Source organism: Lampetra planeri, chromosome 50 (genome assembly GCF_965212315.1).
Source record: "Lampetra planeri chromosome 50, kcLamPlan1.2.h2, whole genome shotgun sequence".
NCBI classification, from domain to species: Eukaryota; Metazoa; Chordata; class Hyperoartia; order Petromyzontiformes; family Petromyzontidae; genus Lampetra; species Lampetra planeri.
In genome coordinates this window covers 8,951,270-8,970,485 of record NC_136156.1, presented here as the reverse complement: position 1 = coordinate 8,970,485, position 19,216 = coordinate 8,951,270, and the positions used below count along the sequence as shown (strand labels likewise).

General features: G+C 44.9%; 1 protein-coding gene across 11 annotated transcripts in view; it reads right to left on the bottom strand.

Moving 5' to 3' along the window:
* LOC144734204 (clathrin coat assembly protein AP180-like) overlaps positions 1-19,216 on the bottom strand; it is a 140,139-nt gene that overhangs the window by 46,881 nt on the left and 74,042 nt on the right. For 8 of the 11 annotated variants that reach the window (XM_078616297.1, XM_078616300.1, XM_078616298.1 and 5 more), the window contains 5 exons: positions 18,502-18,729; positions 13,170-13,253; positions 9,632-9,703; positions 1,379-1,468; positions 716-787 (listed from right to left, as the gene is read on the bottom strand). In XM_078616297.1, the coding sequence (XP_078472423.1) occupies positions 716-787; positions 1,379-1,468; positions 9,632-9,703; positions 13,170-13,253; positions 18,502-18,729 (546 nt within the window). The remainder of the gene's footprint in view (positions 1-715; positions 788-1,378; positions 1,469-9,631; positions 9,704-13,169; positions 13,254-18,501; positions 18,730-19,216) is intronic. The other 3 variants (XM_078616303.1, XM_078616308.1, XM_078616307.1) reach the window with 3 other exon arrangements.

The following is a 19,216-nucleotide window of genomic DNA, read 5'->3' as shown; positions in this document are numbered from 1 at the left end:
ATGCAAACTCCAAATATACAGCAAGCGTCAGGATCCGATGCACAACCTCCTGTATACCAGGCGAGGTAGTTAACATCTCACCACCTATCCTAGCCATAGATAAGGTGGTGAGGTGTTAGGATAGGTGCGCACCTGTAACACTGTGATGGAGTATGTTAACACATTGGAGAGTGCCAGTGCAGTTTAACATGTTGGCCGCCGCAACCAATATTATTCATAATAAAAAAATAAAAAATTTGGGTCAGTGCCAGTGTAGCAAAGATTGAGGGTATTGGATAACAGAGATATGGTAGATATGGGGAGTTGATTGAGCACATGATCTGGATTGTGGATCACAAAGATTGTGTTAGCAGATCACTCTCTTCACCAACGTTCTTCCAGATCTGGGTGAGATTCTAGGATGGTGAGAGCAGCAGCGCAATCCCAGGAGGATCGGGACTTGAGTTGGCGGTGAGAAACATTAAAGGTATTTGTTGACGATGGGTGGGTGATTGTCGTCGGCAAGAAAATGTGTTAACTACCTTGCAGTGCTCGCATCTCTGTGGGCATTTGGTGGCAGAAGCTTCACCAGAACAAAGAGCCAAATATCACCCAGGCTCACAACACCGCTTCAATACTCACACAATTTTAAGCAGAATGAACATATACACTTAATGATTATGTGAAATGTAAAACCCTGGTTAATCAGAGGAAGTAGATTTTTTTTTTATGTTACCTGCGAAAGGATCAGGAGCTGGAGACGTGGCACAAATTGGCACAGCCCCCTGCGTGGGAGATCCAAACGCATCTACATCCGCAACATGTCAAGAACACATAAATGAGACATGTTAAGCATGTCATGCATATTATTGTCATTCCACTGCTGCGTGCAGGACTCCCATGTCACGTGGCTCACAGGGATAGTTTGACTACTTCCCAATGCTGGTCCGCGTGAACTGATGAAGGCATGGAGCCAAGATAGATGTGAGAACATAGAAGCACAATACAACAATGGATGTTGCTGCACTGCCCTATGTTGACCACCACATAACACAGCACGGTGGTCACCTATCCAACCCTGCTTTGCTTTCAAGATTCGACAAGATCAAGTACAGATAGATTCAGCCATAGATAAGTACTGATTACTGCGGACTGATAAAATATAATATATATAAGTCACCTAGTTAAAATTGTACATATTTCATAACATGGTGCAGTGAAGCAGTGACTGTACCAGTGTCATGCTTATTATAGCACATTAGCTATGCATGGCCACGTTCCCACGCTTCAATTCGTAACATGATCAGCAATGCTCATCTCTGCAATATGTAGACTAATTTTACTGGCTTCCCACTCAAGGATATTCAAGTGAAGCATAGCTCATCTACTACAAGCCTACCTCCTAGAAGGTCTATAGCAGGAGCAGGGGACGCAAAGGATTCAGATTTGGCAGGAGATGTAGTCGAGGATGGAGTTCCAATGAAAGCTTCTGATGTATTTTCAATAAACAAAGCACAGGCAACATATACACACAGTTACTAATGAATGAAACCGCATTTCACATCACCCATACATGAATGTGTCAATTAACAATGTGGACTCCCTTGCAAAGCGAACAAGCAAGAGGTGTTCCATCTCAAATAGATTTTTTCAGGGTCAAGTAACTTACTTAACAAATCATATAAAATAAAATAAATATGGCAATTGCTCTTATAAGTGACACCACAAGCCTTCATGTGTTATTTTCCAATATACGTGCCAATGTAAATGTAGGTATACCGAATATGAATTGCACTGAAGCTGTATACTTTCCACACTATGGGAACCTCATTTGCCAGTAAAAATATGATAATTGGTTCTTTACCCTTCTATCTGGCAACAAAACTGACACCTTTTTACAAGGAGTCATGTTTGCATAGACCGCAATACCTGCAGTCATAATACAAACAAAAGAACATAACTCTGATAATGTGCACTGTCCTTAAAGTTGATTGATCCACACCCGAGACAGCTTTCCTTAGAGCCTAGTCTCATATGGGTTGGACCAGATGACGCCAAAAGGCGCACAACTCAAAGACAATGCACCATCAGAGTATGAGAGCTCGGGGCAAGCATCTACATGCATCTACATGATGTCACCCGCATGCGGCAGCGTCACGCAGTGTGCCTGCTGACGTCACGCATGCCCCCCCAACCATCCGCGTAGGCCGTGTATTAATCCAAGACGAATCCAAGTCTCGGGCAAAACCGGGTAGTAAAGCTAGTTGAGCATAAGAATTTATTTAGATCGATGGATCAAGATATAGTTCCTGTGACATAGAAGCACAGGAGGTCATCGTGAAATGTCTGATGCCACCCCATCTTGCCATCACTTATCCAAGATCCCACACATCTTGCAACATCGAAAGAATGCCAAAGCCTACTCTTACACTATCCGACCTTGTGGTTACAGACCTCTGGGTGCCACTGCAATGCCCGTCTCGGTAACCTGCCCACCTGCATACTGTATATGTTTCACTCAAACCTTCCCATTTCTGATGACATCTACAATGCTTTCCTGCGTCGTGTGTGAGAATGTAGTCACGGGGTCAGGACCACCCTCAGGTCCACCATCTCGCTTTCGCACAGACAACAACCGCCATTCGCCATTAAGTGGCAGTGACATCACCATGACACTTGTGCCAGGCCAGGTGCACTTTAAGGCCACGTGAAGTGTTGAACGCCTGCTGGCAGGTCACAGGACAGACCGAGGTGCCATGGGTTGACTGAGATGACTGGCCGATGCCCCACCTGTGCCCCCTATTGTGCTAACTACGCAAAGACACACACACGTGCGCGCCTATGAAGGGGGTGGGTGGCCAGTGCCATGCATGGCCGCTTTTGCCTCCATAGTGGTGATGTTTACACACACACACCGCACAAGGTACTCAATTGAGGCCGGGTTAACCTAGAGAAGGCCAGTTCAGATAAACGTCACAAATAGACACACATGAACACATACACTGTCACAAATCTGCACGCAGAGGCACACAATATCACAAATGCAATAAGGTGCATGCATGTGTGCGTGTCTGAGTGTTCATGTGTGTCCAAGTGAGCAATGGCGGACTTGAGGGTGGTCCTGACTGCCCCTAGGTTCTCATGAAATTTACACAATTATTCTTTAGCGAATCCTGTATGGAATCGGAGATAGGAATCATCATGGCCTAGGGAAAGTAGACTTGCGCAAGTCGTTCGGTACTTAGACCGCGGATTACTTGTGTTACACTACATTGGATGAAACTAAATTACTTTTAGGACTTAAAATCCTTAAGTTGCGGGTGCTTAAATCCTTCAGGCACGATTGCATGAGGCAGGTAACAATTATATTTGTGGTCGAGAAGAAAATCCAGGTCAAAGATACTCCTATGTCACCAAATAACATATCTGCCTTGTGCTCCCTTTTCACATTTGACATTGATGTTGCAAATGAACGAATAGAATCTTCAAGCTCAACAGAAAATGTCTCCAGTGAACCTCCATGTTCCACCTCCGCTTCAAGGTGGGTGATGGGTAGTCATTAAAATGTACAATAATTTGAATTTTGCCTAAGTCTCAGTATAAATAATTTATAACAATAAAAAAACCCTCTTAATTTGGATTATTTTCACCAAGTTCACTTATTTACTATTTTATATTTTGTACTTGTGCTGTACAGTAGTGAATTGTGGCCCCTTTTGCTGCGATCCACGCAACTGAAGCTTTCACTCTGCAAGTGCCGTTGCCTTGTTCCCTATTGCACTATTTGTGGTGTGGAGGAAGTCGGAGCAAGAGTAGCAAAGCAGAAACAAGTGCCGAGTTGAGCTCTGCAAGTGGGAGTTGGATGGACCTGCTCATGGCAAGTGAGCATCTGCAAAGTAGATGAATCAACAGTCGGATTTACAGAGAAACACGGTAAGGCAATCAGGGAGAGTGTGGCAACAAGAGCACCGATGACCGCCAAAGTAGTATCATCATCTTCACCCCCATAATCATCATCAGCCAAAGTAAATAAAACTTCCAAATGTACGGGACCATTAATCGATTTGTTTTGTTGTACTATGAGTTCTTATCTATGTCAGGAGGTCAGGCAACCAAAATAACAGGAAGATACAAACATTTTCATTTGGTAAAAAAACCCCCTCAATATTCTAGAACCGCCACAATGCACTGTGTGGTGAATACGAGATGGTGGTCACGGAGCGATCCAGAGCCACCGCATGCGTTTCCAGAGCCGTAGGTTGCCGACCCCCGATCTATTGTTTAATGTAATTAAGTATATGGATGTTATTAATGTGTACAGTACAGGATGAATCTTATGAAATGTTTACTTTTGTACGCTGTCAGACACAGGAACCTTTGCCCCCCCCCCCCATCCATAAACTTAGTACAGTATCTACATTACATAATTCTACTTTTACAGATTTTCAAGAACAGAACCCGTAACAGAAGTCGAGGCCTTACCGTATTTTGGTCATCAATATATTAAGTGTGAATTAAATGTTATGTTACAATCACATCGAAATGCAATAAAAAAAAACCTAGTTATTTTCAGTTTATCCAACATTTCCCCAATAATTTTGACTTAGGAAGGTGTTGCTGTACAGTAGGATTAAATACATGTTTAAACTTTGTGTCCCCAAATTTTTGGGCACCAAATGAGAAAATTGGTTTTTGGATTTGCCTATGTACAAGCTTAAAAAACGATATACCACATTTCTACTTTGGTGGTTGCAACTATTTGGGAGCAACATATAAAATGGTTCAGATTATTAAATCTCATGCCATATTTGATTCAGAGCCCTTCAAAACGTCAAGATACTCGCTTTTATCACACCCAATTACCAGAAATATTGGCTTTTAGATTTTTACAGTTGTGTAAGTGTAATAAAGGACTCCTTCACACTTCCGTTGTTCTCCGTGTCCTTTATTGGGTTCTTCCACGCACCCGCTGTTCCTCGTTCCGGCCTCGCCTTCCGCACGTCCGTGCGCCCCGCGCACGCTTCCCTGTGGCTCTCGCCCACGCCGTCACCTGGCTCCCTTCCGTGTGCACTCCCTCACCCGGCCCGGCCACACCGCTCTTCGGGTACTCCGCATACGCTCCCTTCTCTGTCTCTCTCCATGCGATCCCGCACGCTCCCCTGTCTCACTCCGTGCGATCCTGCACGCTCCCCTGTCTGGCCTCTCCCCACGCACGCTGCATTCCCGTGGGCGCCTATCCCTTCTCGACCATGTGGCAATGGCGCCACGGCTCCTTCCACCCTCCTGTGTGGATCCCTCTTTGGTTCTGACTCTCTCTTCCCCTTCTCCTCTTCCGGCCCTCCTCTTATATCCCTCTCTCCCACGTGACCCAACTCCACCTTCCATCCTGCCTCTGCCTCCGCCCCCCCCATTCACCCTGCTCCCATTGGAGCGAGGTGAGCAGTGGCCCCTCCCACACGCTCTTACTACACCGGCGCGTGTGAGCGGCGCGGAGGCCGGCAAGCCCCTGTCCTTGCTTGCATTACACGACCCCCCCCCCCCCCCCCGATGAAAAAGCCAGCCGTCCTCGGCTGCAAACGGAACAAAAATAATGCGAGCAACACACGACACAGTCATAAAAAGACACTGGAGATTATAGTAACAACAATTAACGAAAGGAAAGGGATTTAGACCGCGTGCGAGTCGCCGGCCCGTCCCGCACGGGGCCGCCCCGCACGGGGCCGCCCCCCCGCGCGGACCGCGGCCGCGACGGGGTTTTAGGAGCGACGGGACTGCACTCGCCCGCCGCTGTTGGAGGCCCGTCACTCCCCACGTCCCGTTTCCCAACAGGGCTCGTCATCGAGTCCTCCCGCGACTGCGTCCGAGGTGGGGTTGTAGGGGCAGCGGGGTCAAGTGTCCCCGTCACCGTGAAAGGCCCACTCGGAGCAGGAATCCTCATGTCCGGCAAGATCACAGCCGGTCCCGTCTGTCGTGGTTGTTCTTGACGCGTCGCAGCCTTGGCAGGGGCCTCCTGCTGGAGCGGCGGGCGAGGGCGAGCCCAACATTCCCTGGCGAAATGGCCCCGACGGCCACACCGGAAGCACAACAGATCGGGCCGCCGTCCAGCGCCCCCCCTGTCCTGGTGATCTCGCAACGGTGGTCCCGGCCCCAACTCCGCACCCCCACGAGTAGGCGGCTGGGTCGCGGCTGCCGTCAACTCCGCAGGCCTCCTCTCATCCGGCACGTACACGGCCTTGGACGGGTCCCATCCCATGGCACCGCCCTCGATCTTGGGGCTCCCCGTCCATGCTGTTACTTGCTTCCAACGGCGCAGGTTGAATTGTACGTCCAGGCACTTAGCCGCTATCCGGGAGGTCAGTTGTTCGTGACCGCACACCGGCATAGGGATGCCCAAGTCCCTGGATAGCTCCAACATCTTCCCTAAAATCAATGGCTCCAACAAGTCCAGCTCCGTGTCCGGGTATGCGGCCATAGCCAACTCCAGGACTGCACCCCGAAAAGCCACAGGAGATTCCTCCGGAGCCCGTTGCCGTTGAATGAACCTGCGATGAGCATCGTCCGGGGGCTCATAGGCCTCTGCCATCTCTTCAAAAACGGCCTTGAGCGTCGTCTTTAATGGAGCGGAAAAAACGGACCGATTCGTCCTGCCGACGCTCCTCGATGACTTGCAGAGCCTCCGCATCCGTCCACTTCGCAGAGCGGACCGCCGCCTCGAAGCGGCAGGCGAACGCACTCCAGTCGCCTCCAATGGAAAATTATTTCAGCGTCGTCAGACGATGACTGCGGTTCCCCGAGTCGCCACAATCCGCTGACGGAAGTCGACACGGTGACGAGACGACCACATCTTCCCGCGTTGACAAGACGGTAGCTGCACGCGGTAACAAGATGGCCGCTTCCCGCGCCTCGTCCACGGCCCTGCCCAAGATGACGGCTTCCCGCGCTTCGTCCACGGCCCCGCCCAAGATGGCGGCGTCTTGCCACGTGGCGGAGAAGGCGGGAAGCGTCACACGGGCCCCAATGGCGGACGGCTCCCCACTCGGTCGATCCGGCCTCGTCGTCGCCGTCACCAGGGCGCACAGTTGTGTGAGTGTGGCCCGCAGCAACTCCAGTTGAGCCGTGACGTGTCGCCAGCCCTCCTCGGAGCCCGCTGCAGCAGACGGCCCCGCCGCTCCTACGACCTCTTGCACCCCCAGCGTGTCGCCTGTCAGCACCTCGCCTCCTCCTTCTGTCGTCGGGAACGCCGCTGTTGGTGGACTCTCGTCTTCGTCGTCCGAGGATGGAGCAGGTACGATCCTCTTCTTCAGATGCTTGGAAATCTTGGTTCACTTCTGACACCAGTGTAATAAAGGACTCCTTCACACTTCCGTTGTTTTTTTCTTCTTGGTTCTTTCGGTAAAGTCACGTAGAAGGAAAATAATAAAATAAAAATAAAACATAATAAAATAATTCTCACGACGTTTCGGCCACAACGCAAGCAGCCGTCTTCAGGTGGAGAACAGGTCTGTCAAGTAGACAGAGTCTGAATGGCACGCCCCAGGCTTGGAGCGACTATTTATGCTGGGATGGAGGGGCGAAGAGCGCTTTGACAAAATAATTTGCATATCAAGAGGAATTTAGCATATTTATGCAGATATGCGATTAGTACTACTTGTGAAATGCGGAGGTTTGGCGAGGGGTTTAAAGTCATTATGCCCATGCATTATGCAGGATTAGCAGTATCAAAGGGAGGGAGTAAGGTTAGAATTAATAAAGGGAAGGAATGTTAATAATATGGCGCCGCAACTAATATGCTTATTGACTATACATTGTAATATTACACTATGTATTATTCTACCCACTCAACTGTATACCACACTGCTATATATTCACTATAAAATTACGATACTATATATTACCTTATACATTGTATTAAACATTACACTTTAATACTATTCATTACATAATATGCTATACACTATACCATTAACCGTCGCGTGAAAGGTACTAAGAGGAAGCAACGAAATATGTCAATGGGAGAGTGGTGGTAGGAAGCTTGCAGCGGAGCAAAGAATCCATTCCCTGCGGAGTACTACTTGTGAGTAGTACTAATCGCATACCTGCATTTCCCATAAATATTTTAAAATCCCTCTTGATATGCTAAATTCCTCTTGATATGCAAATTATGTTGTCAAAGCGCTCTTCGCCCCTCCATCCCAGCATAAATAGTCGCTCCAAGCCTGGGGCGTGCCATTCAGACTATGTCTACTTGACAGACTTGTTCTCCACCTGAAGACAGCTGCTTGCGTTGTGGCCGAAACGTCGTGAGAATTATTTTATTATGTTTTATTTTTATTATTTTATTATTTTCCTTCTACGTGACTTTACCGAAAGAACCAAGAAGATGAATCCCTGCAGTCATGAAAGCTTTAAATCGAAACTTCCGTTTTTCTCCGTGTCCTTTATTGGGTTCTTCCACGCACCCGCTGTTCCTCGTTCCGGCCTCGCCTTCCGCACGTCCGTGCGCCCCGCGCACGCTTCCCTGTGGCTCTCGCCCACGCCGTCACCTGGCTCCCTTCCGTGTGCACTCCCTCACCCGGCCCAGCCACACCGCCCTTCGGGTACTCCGCACACGCTCCCTTCTGTGTGTCTCTCCGTGCGATCCTGCACGCTCCCCTGTCTCACTCCGTGCGATCCCGCACGCTCCCCTGTCTGGCCGCTCCCCACGCACGCTGCCTTCCCGTGGGCACCTATCCCTTCTCGACCACGTGGCAATGGCGCCACGGCTCCTTCCACCGACCTGCGTGGATCCCTCTTTGGTTCTTACTCTCTCTTCCCCTTCTCCTTCCGGCCCTCCTCTTATATCCCGCTCTCCCACGTGACCCAACTCCACCTTCCATCCTGCCTCTGCCTCCGCCCCCCCCATTCACCCCGCTCCCATTGGAGCGAGGTGAGCAGTGGCCCCTCCCACATGCTCTCACTACATAAGTATGTGCAACTTATTAACACGATATATGCAGCCAACCGTGCTAATTGGACGTGTAAAGCATACAGCCAAACATCTGTGCTAAATTAAAGCTGTCTAACCTTTCTAGACCATTATAATGTATATCGGTAACTTACTCACAACTGGACATTAGACATGTAGTTTTGAAAATGTCCCCCAATTGTCCTATTCAAGGCACGTCATGAGATTAAGAAATGGCCTTTTTAAATTATTGCAGAGCACTGTGTCACATCAGAAGATGATACCACAGACCGACTTCGAGTCACTCCAATATAATCTTTCATCCAAGAGACATTTTCCCTTCATGTTCTATTAGGTCACTTTGCTACGTTATTCAGCATATTACACAAAGTGGAACTCTGCAATGGGGCGTGATATATTACTCGAAAAAGCAAATGTACACAGTTCTGCGATTAATGTAAGTTTTACATTTATGGAAAATGGTCATTCACTTGGCACATTTAATCACACCATTCAGACTTTATTTGAAGCTGCATTTCAACTGCAGCAATGATTTAAACATCATATTTGATTGTATTAAATTAACTTCATGAACAAGCTGGCCACATCTGAAATATATGCAGAACCTGAAAACCTGTTATAGATCAGCGATGTTGATGTGAAGTTACGATGATAAATTCAAAGTAAAAAAACATATAAAAATCTCACCGGCAAGGAGATCTGATGAGGCCGGTGCATCAGACATGGGAGATGCCCCACAAGGTGGGGATGTAAAAACGTCTTGGCAGCAAGCAACGTGCACAGAGTTATCAAAACAGGCAGCACCGAGGAAAGAAAGTATTGTAATGTCAAATGCTAGAAGATAAAATAAAGACGTGGTACTTTTGTATACAAACATGTTTTTTTTTATATAATAAGTAGGTTCACAAAGCAAGGGCCGCAGTTCACCATGCATGTCATTGTAAAGGTGCCCATGCCACATTGACTCATGGGAAGCTTATGCACAGAAGCCGATCTAGCCACCATCATTGTGGACAAGCAAATATTTACACTCCTTTTGTCTCTGCCAAATATTTCTTCAAGAGCTGGAATATGCCAGATGTATGCACAAAACCAAAGTAACTAAAACATTGGCAAACATATTGAGAAGGCAATTTCTTCTTTAACCTGCACAGGCACCACTTTTATCAGCAATGGCGCAGTGATTTACAAAGGATACAATTTCAGAAAAAGGATTGAAAAGTGAGCCTCCAAATACTTTCCAACTGTGTTGTGAAATTGTGCCAGTCCATGCAATAATTTAGAAAAAAACTTTCATGTGTAGAAATCCCAAATAACAATACTATATTAATCTACATTATTTCAGTAACTCGTCAAACTAAATAACAAATTAAGGGAATGCCTTGCCAATGGAATGTATAATATACGAGGAGGAATCATTTAACCCATGAAAACCTAACAATGAAGGCGAGTGCAAAAAATGAACGTTTTCATAAACAAGCAATTCATTGGCATGCGATTCCCCACAGCATGAATTATGCAAATTATGTAAATGAGCATGAACAATGGAGCTAAAACAGGACGATGGCAACTCAACCATTACACCATAAACAAACATGCTTTAATGACCTCTCACGATACAGTTCTGCAGTTTCAAATGGGTAGATATTTAATTGAAACAACTTTTCATCGATTGCTTAAATGTTTGACAACCATCTGTTTATGTCAGCCTCCTGTAGAGTTCATGAGAGCCCACATTACTTTGAGAGGAGCTTGGTCATTCCCGCAGCGTACAGAATGTAGATGTTGTTATCGTGATAAAAAGGACGGACAGCGTCAAGCATTAGTAATAACATTTTTAAACTGTTAACCAGGTTTCCATGATGCTGTGTGAATTATTTAGTTAGAGGCATTCGGTGAAAGCGGTAGAAGCTTATGCACCGAGTCTGCAAAACATGACTTTAAAGAGTGGTTTTATTTTATATTGCGGTGGCCATGACAACAAAGAATGACATCCCCCTGCATCTGCAATATTTAACTGTAGTTACCGTCAGGTATCATGAGTGGGGGATATATCGGTCATCACGGTGTAGGGCAAAATAAAGGAACTAGGCTGCTGGAGATGCATGATGGGACATTGCACATTGTCCATTCCCGGTGCCAATAGTCATACATGACGACACGGATGTCACCAGGTCCTAACCCTGTGATGTCGATATGGAGTCGGGTCTAAAGTCCGTGGGCCAACACAGAAAGCAACGATTGTTCTTGAGGAAAATATTTTTTTTGTCTCTCTACAGTTCCTTCAGTTCCTCAGAAGTCCCCACCTGGAAAACCCCTCTGACTTGCTATTCAAATCACTTGTTTACATTGATTATTATTAACATGCTTGTTTACCCAGAAAAGCCTCAGAGTCTCATTGCTTTTTCAGGAGGGTACTGGCAAGTTTTTGTAGTCGAGGGCGATGACTGCTGTGTATATTCCATTTGAATAATTTGCAGGTATTTTTTTCACATTTGGACCCTGACGCGGGCGCACAATGGCCTATTCTTGCGAGTGGCATCACAGGATCTTTCACGTCCAATGTGAAGCAGACATCGCATATTTTGACAGTGAATACACTCGCAGGAATAACCACGTTGGTCGCTGGATGTGAACCATGAACACCTCTGTTAACTTTTTTTGGTATTTATTTCATATTTTTCCTGCAAATGTTGAGCAAAAAATTACCCCCAGGAACATAGCCCTCATACATATTATATAGTTTGGTCAATGGTAAAATAGGTGTCGATTTACATTGTTTGGCCCAACGTCACACACATCTCCAAAGTAAATAGAGGGCTTACTGCATTTGAGAAAATGTTCTTCATTTAATTTGGCACTGGTCCAGGAGCACATGACTAGATCCAATTCTGTTTTTTTTTTCAGTTGATAGGCAACAATCTGGGCAGCCATCTTGCATATGCCTAGACCAGGGGCCGGCAACCGAAAATAACAAAGAGTCATTTTATATGAATTCGGTAAAAAAGCTCAATATTTCAAGAGCCGCTATGCATGCGAATAACATCACGAAGCAGTCCTTAAAGAGCAGCTTTCAGCTCGGGAACCAAAAGTTGCTGACCGCTGACCAAGGTCATCCCAAAATTATCTCTTAGTATGGAAACTTGTGATTTCATTAAAGGCCAAACTTATCAGAAATATCGTATGGCGCATGGTCTAGTGACAATCATGAATGCAATCTAACTTGAATTGTGGAAGTTGAAGGATATCCAGAATGTGCAAATCCTTTCATACGACTATCTTTCACGTGTAAGCCCAGTGCTGCGCACTCTGGATGAGGTGGACAATTCTCCGAGTGTGTTCTCATGTCTCTATGGGTTATATTTGCAAGATATTTTCTGACTGCTGTCAGCTCAGATTTCACAACATGATTTAAAAAACACGTGTAAAATGTATTGCTCTAAAATATAATAATTCTTACAAAAAAGTGAGCGCCAAGCCATGTTAGGCCAAAGACTTGAGTAAATTGCAGTTATTACCAGGACAGCAGAGGGAAGTCCGTTGTAAAAACTCGAGTGTACAACAGCTGCAGAATTGGGCTCACATCACAAACTACTTGACAGAAGCGAGTGACGCCGACGGGTTAAAACAGGTAAAATGTGCACGTGGATGCATCGAGGCTGAATATTTTCCAAGCGTGGTATAAATTCCATTGAAAACATTTTACAACAACTTGCAACATTTGGGAAAAACAAAAACAAACCACGGGTGAAATTATAAAACCGGTGTGGTTTGGATAATGGCGGAGGCATTACATCTGGCATTGAAAATGTACACAAAAGCCGAAGCTTTCCCAACCACAGGTAAGGTATAAAAAAGCAGCCAATAATGAGGACAGAGAATACCAAAGTAGACATCCATGAGCAATGATGGCTCTTGCTATAGCAAACAGACCATGAATGTTGGGGTTGAGAGTTCAAATCTTCATCAGGGTCAACAGGCCTCCCATCACAATCGTTAAAACAATTTCCATTAAGCTCACCATTAGGAGCCATGTTTCTCCATCAACCAAGCTACAATCCTAACCAACAACGTATTAGAGCTACTTAAACACCAGTGGCGACATGCAAATCACCATGCACATAAACTGGCGACATTCCCTCCAGGTGGTTTTGAGCAGCACAAGACGGGGGATTGAGAGGTTGGGGCGCAGACCACAAAACACAACACTCAATGCACATGGTACCTGGAGCCAAGAAGTCTACGTTGGTGGGGCCTTCCGGCTTAGGAGACCCAGCCCGCGTGGGCTCGGGCAGGGAGCCGAACATGTCTGCAGAAAGCAGAGCGGACCACCCACTCGCAAAGCACTGCGGTTCACGCTTACATTGGGTATGTGCACCTTTCGTGCAAACCACAAGCTGAGAAGACTTTAGCACAACTTCAAATGACAAACTCTGCCGGAAAACTCAAAAAGCACATGCAGTAATGAGCCAACATCTCGGGCAATGGTCCTACAAAGGGTAGAGATACAGAGGTCAAATGCTTATAAGAGTTAGTGACCTTTTCCAAGTAATTTTTTGCATGATAGTTATTTTTAAGCCTTTTCAACGGAGGTTGAAAGCACAAAAGCTGGCCATCCATCCGTCTGCCTGCCTGCAACATGAGGGAGGTCCTGATTTTTCTCGAAAGATGATAAAATATAAAAACACAACTTTAGTCCAAGGTTATGCTGCTATTAAGGACTTACCCAAATGAAAACCAGCCATATTGATAATGGTTTCCCAAACCCACAAACTTTTGTTAATAGTTAATCTAACGTGGTTAACCTATGTCCTCTAATCCACGTGTCCTTTTTTGTCGTCCCAATGCATTTGCAAGTCTACACCTCTCCATGTTTCTATGCACCCTCTTCAGTTTTCATTGTATTTGTTAACGTCTAAATTTGCGTTCAGCATGTCATGGCAGAAATATGATTAATTAACACAAAAACTTCAGGACGAACATTTTAGAAAACTATTAAGGATTCATGCATATGCATATACTTTCTTCCTTGTTGTATACTTGTGTTTTATTCGTTTAAAAAGGTGAAAAAAAATCTGATAATGAAAAACTATTTATATGAATATTGCGCCTCCACTTTAAACCATTTTCCCCCCAGACTTCACTGTAAAATGTTTAAATTAAAATCAATCTTCGATTTTTCCTGTTGTCGTCACTCTTTGTCTGCTCTGAAAATGGGTACTCTGCACAGTGTAGACGTTCTGCATATAGTTCAATCTCAGGTCTGTGTTAGTTAATAGTGACCATGGTGGTAAAATATCTTTAGCCGATGCTTCTACACCAATTCCAATGTCGTCCCTAACATGTAGATTGAAAACTAATTTCTTTAAAACGTATTTTTGTGCTTAGTTTGTGGTCCTGCTCCTCACACCTTCGATGAGCACGGTTGGCTACATATGGTGCAAAAGAAGTTCTACATACATACATATATAATGCTACAATTATACTCCATTTTACCTACAATTGCCATTGTCAAGAGAGAAACTTCAATTTGGGACTTGTAGGTGAGAGTTAACCATGCTGTGAGTGAACATCTCTAGAAGAAGATATCACAGAACTAGTGTGAAAATGTCTTCAACTGGGTTTGCATTAAATTTCGATTTAAAGCTTTCGTGACTGCAGTGATTCATCTTCTTGGTTCTTTCGGTAAAGTCACGTAGAAGGCAAGTAATAAAATAATAAAAATAAAACATAATAAAATAATTCTCACGACGTTTCGGCCACAACGCAAGCAGCCGTCCTCAGGTGAAGAACATGTCTGTCGATAAGACAGAGTCTGAATAACACGTCCTCGGCTTGGAGCGTCTATTTAAGCTGGGAGGGAGGAGGAAGAGCGCCTTGACAAAAGAATTTGCATATGAAGAGGAATTTAGCATATTTATGGGAAATGCAGGAATGCGACTAGTGCTACTTGTGAAATGCGTAGGAGGTGGGCGGGGGGTTTTCAAAGTCATATTATGCCCATGCATTATGCAGGATTAACAGCATCAAAGGGAGGGGGTAGGGGTAGCATTAATAAAGGGAAGGAATGTTAATAGTATGTAGCTGCAGTAACTAAACAACCACGTAAAAAGCTAAAGTATAAACTACATAGTATCATCAGTATGCTAAATATACTCTCAATAAGCTGAGCTACTAACCGTAAGTAATACATTACAATTCTAGGTCGCAAAAAATATAATATGCTTCCAGCTAAACTTTTTCCTTACATCACACGGGTCTATCCCGTACTATATGCTGCCATAGACAAACCCAACATTAAATTGTATACTGTATTACTATACACTACCCTATGTCTTAGAATAATACATAGTGTAATATTACACTGTATTATTCTACCCACCCAACTGCATACCACACTGCTGTATATTCACTATACAATTACGATACTATATATTACCTTATACATTGTATTAAACATTACACTTTAATACTATTTATCATTATACAATATGCTATACACTATACCATTGACCGTCGCGTGAAAGGTACTAAGAGGAAGCAACGAAGTATGTCAATGGGAGAGTGGTGGTTTCGACAATCAAGGGGATTTCCCTGTCCCCAGACGACCTGCTTGTCAGTTTTGATGTGGTTTCCTTATTCAAAGTTCCTGTACCTGACACCATCGCAATCATTGAAGACTTGGTTCATCAAGGACTGAATGCTGGGGTACCCCCCCTGGTGAGACACTGCTTAACCAATACATACTTCACCTGGAATGGTACTTTCTACAAGCAAACTGAGGGCACCCCAATGGGCTCCCCTCTATCTCCGGTTGTAGCCAACGTCTTCATGGAGAAATTTGAGACTGACGCCATCCAGACTGCCACTCTACGCCCGACCTTATGGAAGAGGTACGTAGATGACATTTTTGTCATCTGGCCACATGGCCGGCCTGCTCTAGACCAATTTCTCGACCACATCAATTCCATACACCCAGCCATCAGATTCACCATGGAAGTCGAAAAAGATGGCAAGCTACCCTTTTTGGATGTCCTAATTAAAAGGAGACCTGATGGTTCAATGAGCCACTCTGTCTACAGGAAAGCCACCCATACAGATGCTTACCTAAAACCGGATTCCCACCACCATCTTTTCGGTTTTAGGTAAGCATCCGTATGGGTGGCTTTCCTGTAGACAGAGTGGCTCATTGAACCATCAGGTCTCCTTTTAATTAGGACATCCAAAAAGGGTAGCTTGCCATCTTTTTCGACTTCCATGGTGAATCTGATGGCTGGGTGTATGGAATTGATGTGGTCGAGAAATTGGTCTAGAGCAGGCCGGCCATGTGGCCAGATGACAAAAGTGTCATCTACGTACCTCTTCCATAAGGTCGGGCGTAGAGTGGCAGTCTGGATGGCGTCAGTCTCAAATTTCTCCATGAAGATGTTGGCTACAACCGGAGATAGGGGGGGGGGCCCATTGGGGTGCCCTCAGTTTGCTTGTAGAAAGTTCCATTCCAGGTGAAGTATGTATTGGTTAAGCAGTGTCTCACCAGGGGGGGGTACCCCAGCATTCAGTCCTTGATGAACCAAGTCTTCAATGATTGCGATGGTGTCAGGTACAGAAACCTTGGTGAATAAGGAAATCACATCAAAACTGACAAGCAGGTCGTCTGGAGACAGGGAAATCCCCTTGATTGTCGATATCACCACTCTCCCATTGACATATTTTGTTGCTTCCTCTTAGTACCTTTCACGCGACGGTCAATGGTATAGTGTATAGCATAATGTATAATAATTAGTATTAAAGTGTAATGTTTAATACAATGTATAAGGTAATATATAGTATCGTAATTGTATAGTGAATATACAGCAGTGTGGTATACAGTTGGGTGGGTAGAATAATACATAGTGTAATATTACACTATGTATTATTCTAAGACATAGGGTAGTGTATAGTAATACAGTATACAATTTAATGTTGGGTTTGTCTATGGCAGCATATAGTACGGGATAGACCCGTGTGATGTAAGGAAAACGTTTAAAAAGTTTAGCTGGAAGCATATTATATTTTTTGCGACCTAGAATTGTAATGTATTACTTACGGTTAGTAGCTCAGCTTATTGAGAGTATATTTAGCATACTGATGATACTATGTAGTTTATACTTTAGCTTTTTACGTGGTTGGTTAGTTACTGCAGCTACATACTATTAACATTCCTTCCCTTTATTAATGCTACCCCTACCCCCTCCCTTTGATGCTGTTAATCCTACATAATGCATGGGCATAATATGACTTTGAAAACCCCTCGCCCACCTCCTACGCATTTCACAAGTAGCACTAGTCGCATTCCTGCATTTCCCATAAATATGCTAAATTCCTCTTCATATGCAAATTCTTTTGTCAAGGCGCTCTTCCTCCTCCCTCCCAGCTTAAATAGACGCTCCAAGCCGAGGACGTGTCATTCAGACTCTGTCTTATCGACAGACATGTTCTTCACCTGAGGACGGCGTCGTGAGAATTATTTTATTATGTTTAATTTTTATTATTTTATTACTTGCCTTCTACGTGACTTTACCGAAAGAACCAAAAAGATGGGTTTGCATTATAAACTCCGCACAATGGATGTTGCACAGCAATTAAAAGCAACTTTAACATTTCTCAAGAGTTGGAATAAGCCAAATAAAGTGAAAGAAACTCAATTGGTTTAAAGCCCGAGCGAGAGTGCCTGCGAGAAGGGGAGTCTACATTCTAAGCGGCGGCAACTCGGTGCAACACAAGAGGGGGGCCCCCGAAAAAAAATAAGATTGTTCACTTCATTGAATGAGACGGTCAACTCAGCAAAACCTCTCGTGTCAAACATCACATTACATTCCTCGGATTCACATCTTAGCGTTAAGCTCTTGCGAATATCAGGTATTAAACAAGACTTAAAACTGAGGCTCTTGCTGATCCCGCACCACCTGTTGCTTAGACGCTTCCAGCACAAAGAACTCACTTAAAGCAAAGTAAGAGATTGAGGTAATTACAGTAACGGAGGTCTACTCAGAATTACCAAAGGAAATACAGACGACATAAGGAAGTGTGTCCCCTACTCTGGTACGCTAAAATAAGACGTGCAGTAAACATTCAGTTGGGTTACAAATCTACAACAATTATTTAACCAGGTAAGGGGCTGGATGAAAGTGTAAACCATGGGTATCCCGTTAATAACTAATGCAAAAGAGTAATTATTATTAAAATAAAAATGTTGACCACGACATGGGCACACAGTAAAGATGCTGTAATATTACAGGGTCTTTAACTTCCAAACTGCAGCAGCCGGTGCACTTTCATAATTTCCTGCATGCGTTACCAAGCAGTTACAGAAATACCGCGAAACAGTTCGTGAAGCTTTGATGGGTAAAATTGGATGTATTATTAATTTTGGCGTAAATGTGTACTTTGCCCTCTATCGGATCTGCAAGGTACAGTGAGAAACTAATTGTCGAACAGCACATCATACCCCACCTCAGCATGGTTTGAAAAGCAAAAGCGATTACAGCATATTGGCTTTCAAGGGACAGAATCTTTACCGGCAAAGAGATCTACAGAGGCGGCAGGGGCTGCAGGGGCGGTCGGAGTGAGCAAAGGGGGCACAGGGGCCGAAGGCGTGAGCACAGCGGCAGCCGGAGACGGCGTGAGGGGCAGTGTCACCCCCGCTGCATCAGGTGCTCCCTCTGGCAATGCCACCTTGATGGCAAAGAGGTCCAGATCGGCAGGGGCTGCGTCTCCAGCGGATCCCGCGCTGGGAGCAAACGGGTCTTGGGGCAAGCGGGAGGGGAGGGGGGGGTTAGGAGAGGAAAGGGGGCGAGGCCGCAGTGGGGAGGAGGAAAGGAGAAATAGGGACCAAGGAAATAGAAAAGCATACTACAGGAACACTAATTCAAGCGTTCAAGTGTCCAAAAGAAGGTGCCTCATTGTTTAACAACAATTAAATATTCAACAGTTTGACAATGTTTTCTCTTGTGCGAACCAATGTATTATCCCGAGCATTCAAATCTCTCGCTGCTAATTAATGAGACCTAATTCAAAACCGGTGAAAGGTTTCTCTTTTAAAAACAAATTCTATAAAAACACTGGTCAGGATGGTTCGTTGGCAGATTAATTTATATTGCATTTAATTTAGGGCCGAAACAAATCTCATAATTTTTTTGTATTATCCATATTTTTTAGGACTGCCATTCATGCAAAGTCATGAATGGCAGCTCCACACGATTCCCCAAAACAGTGAAACAAATAGAAATAGGT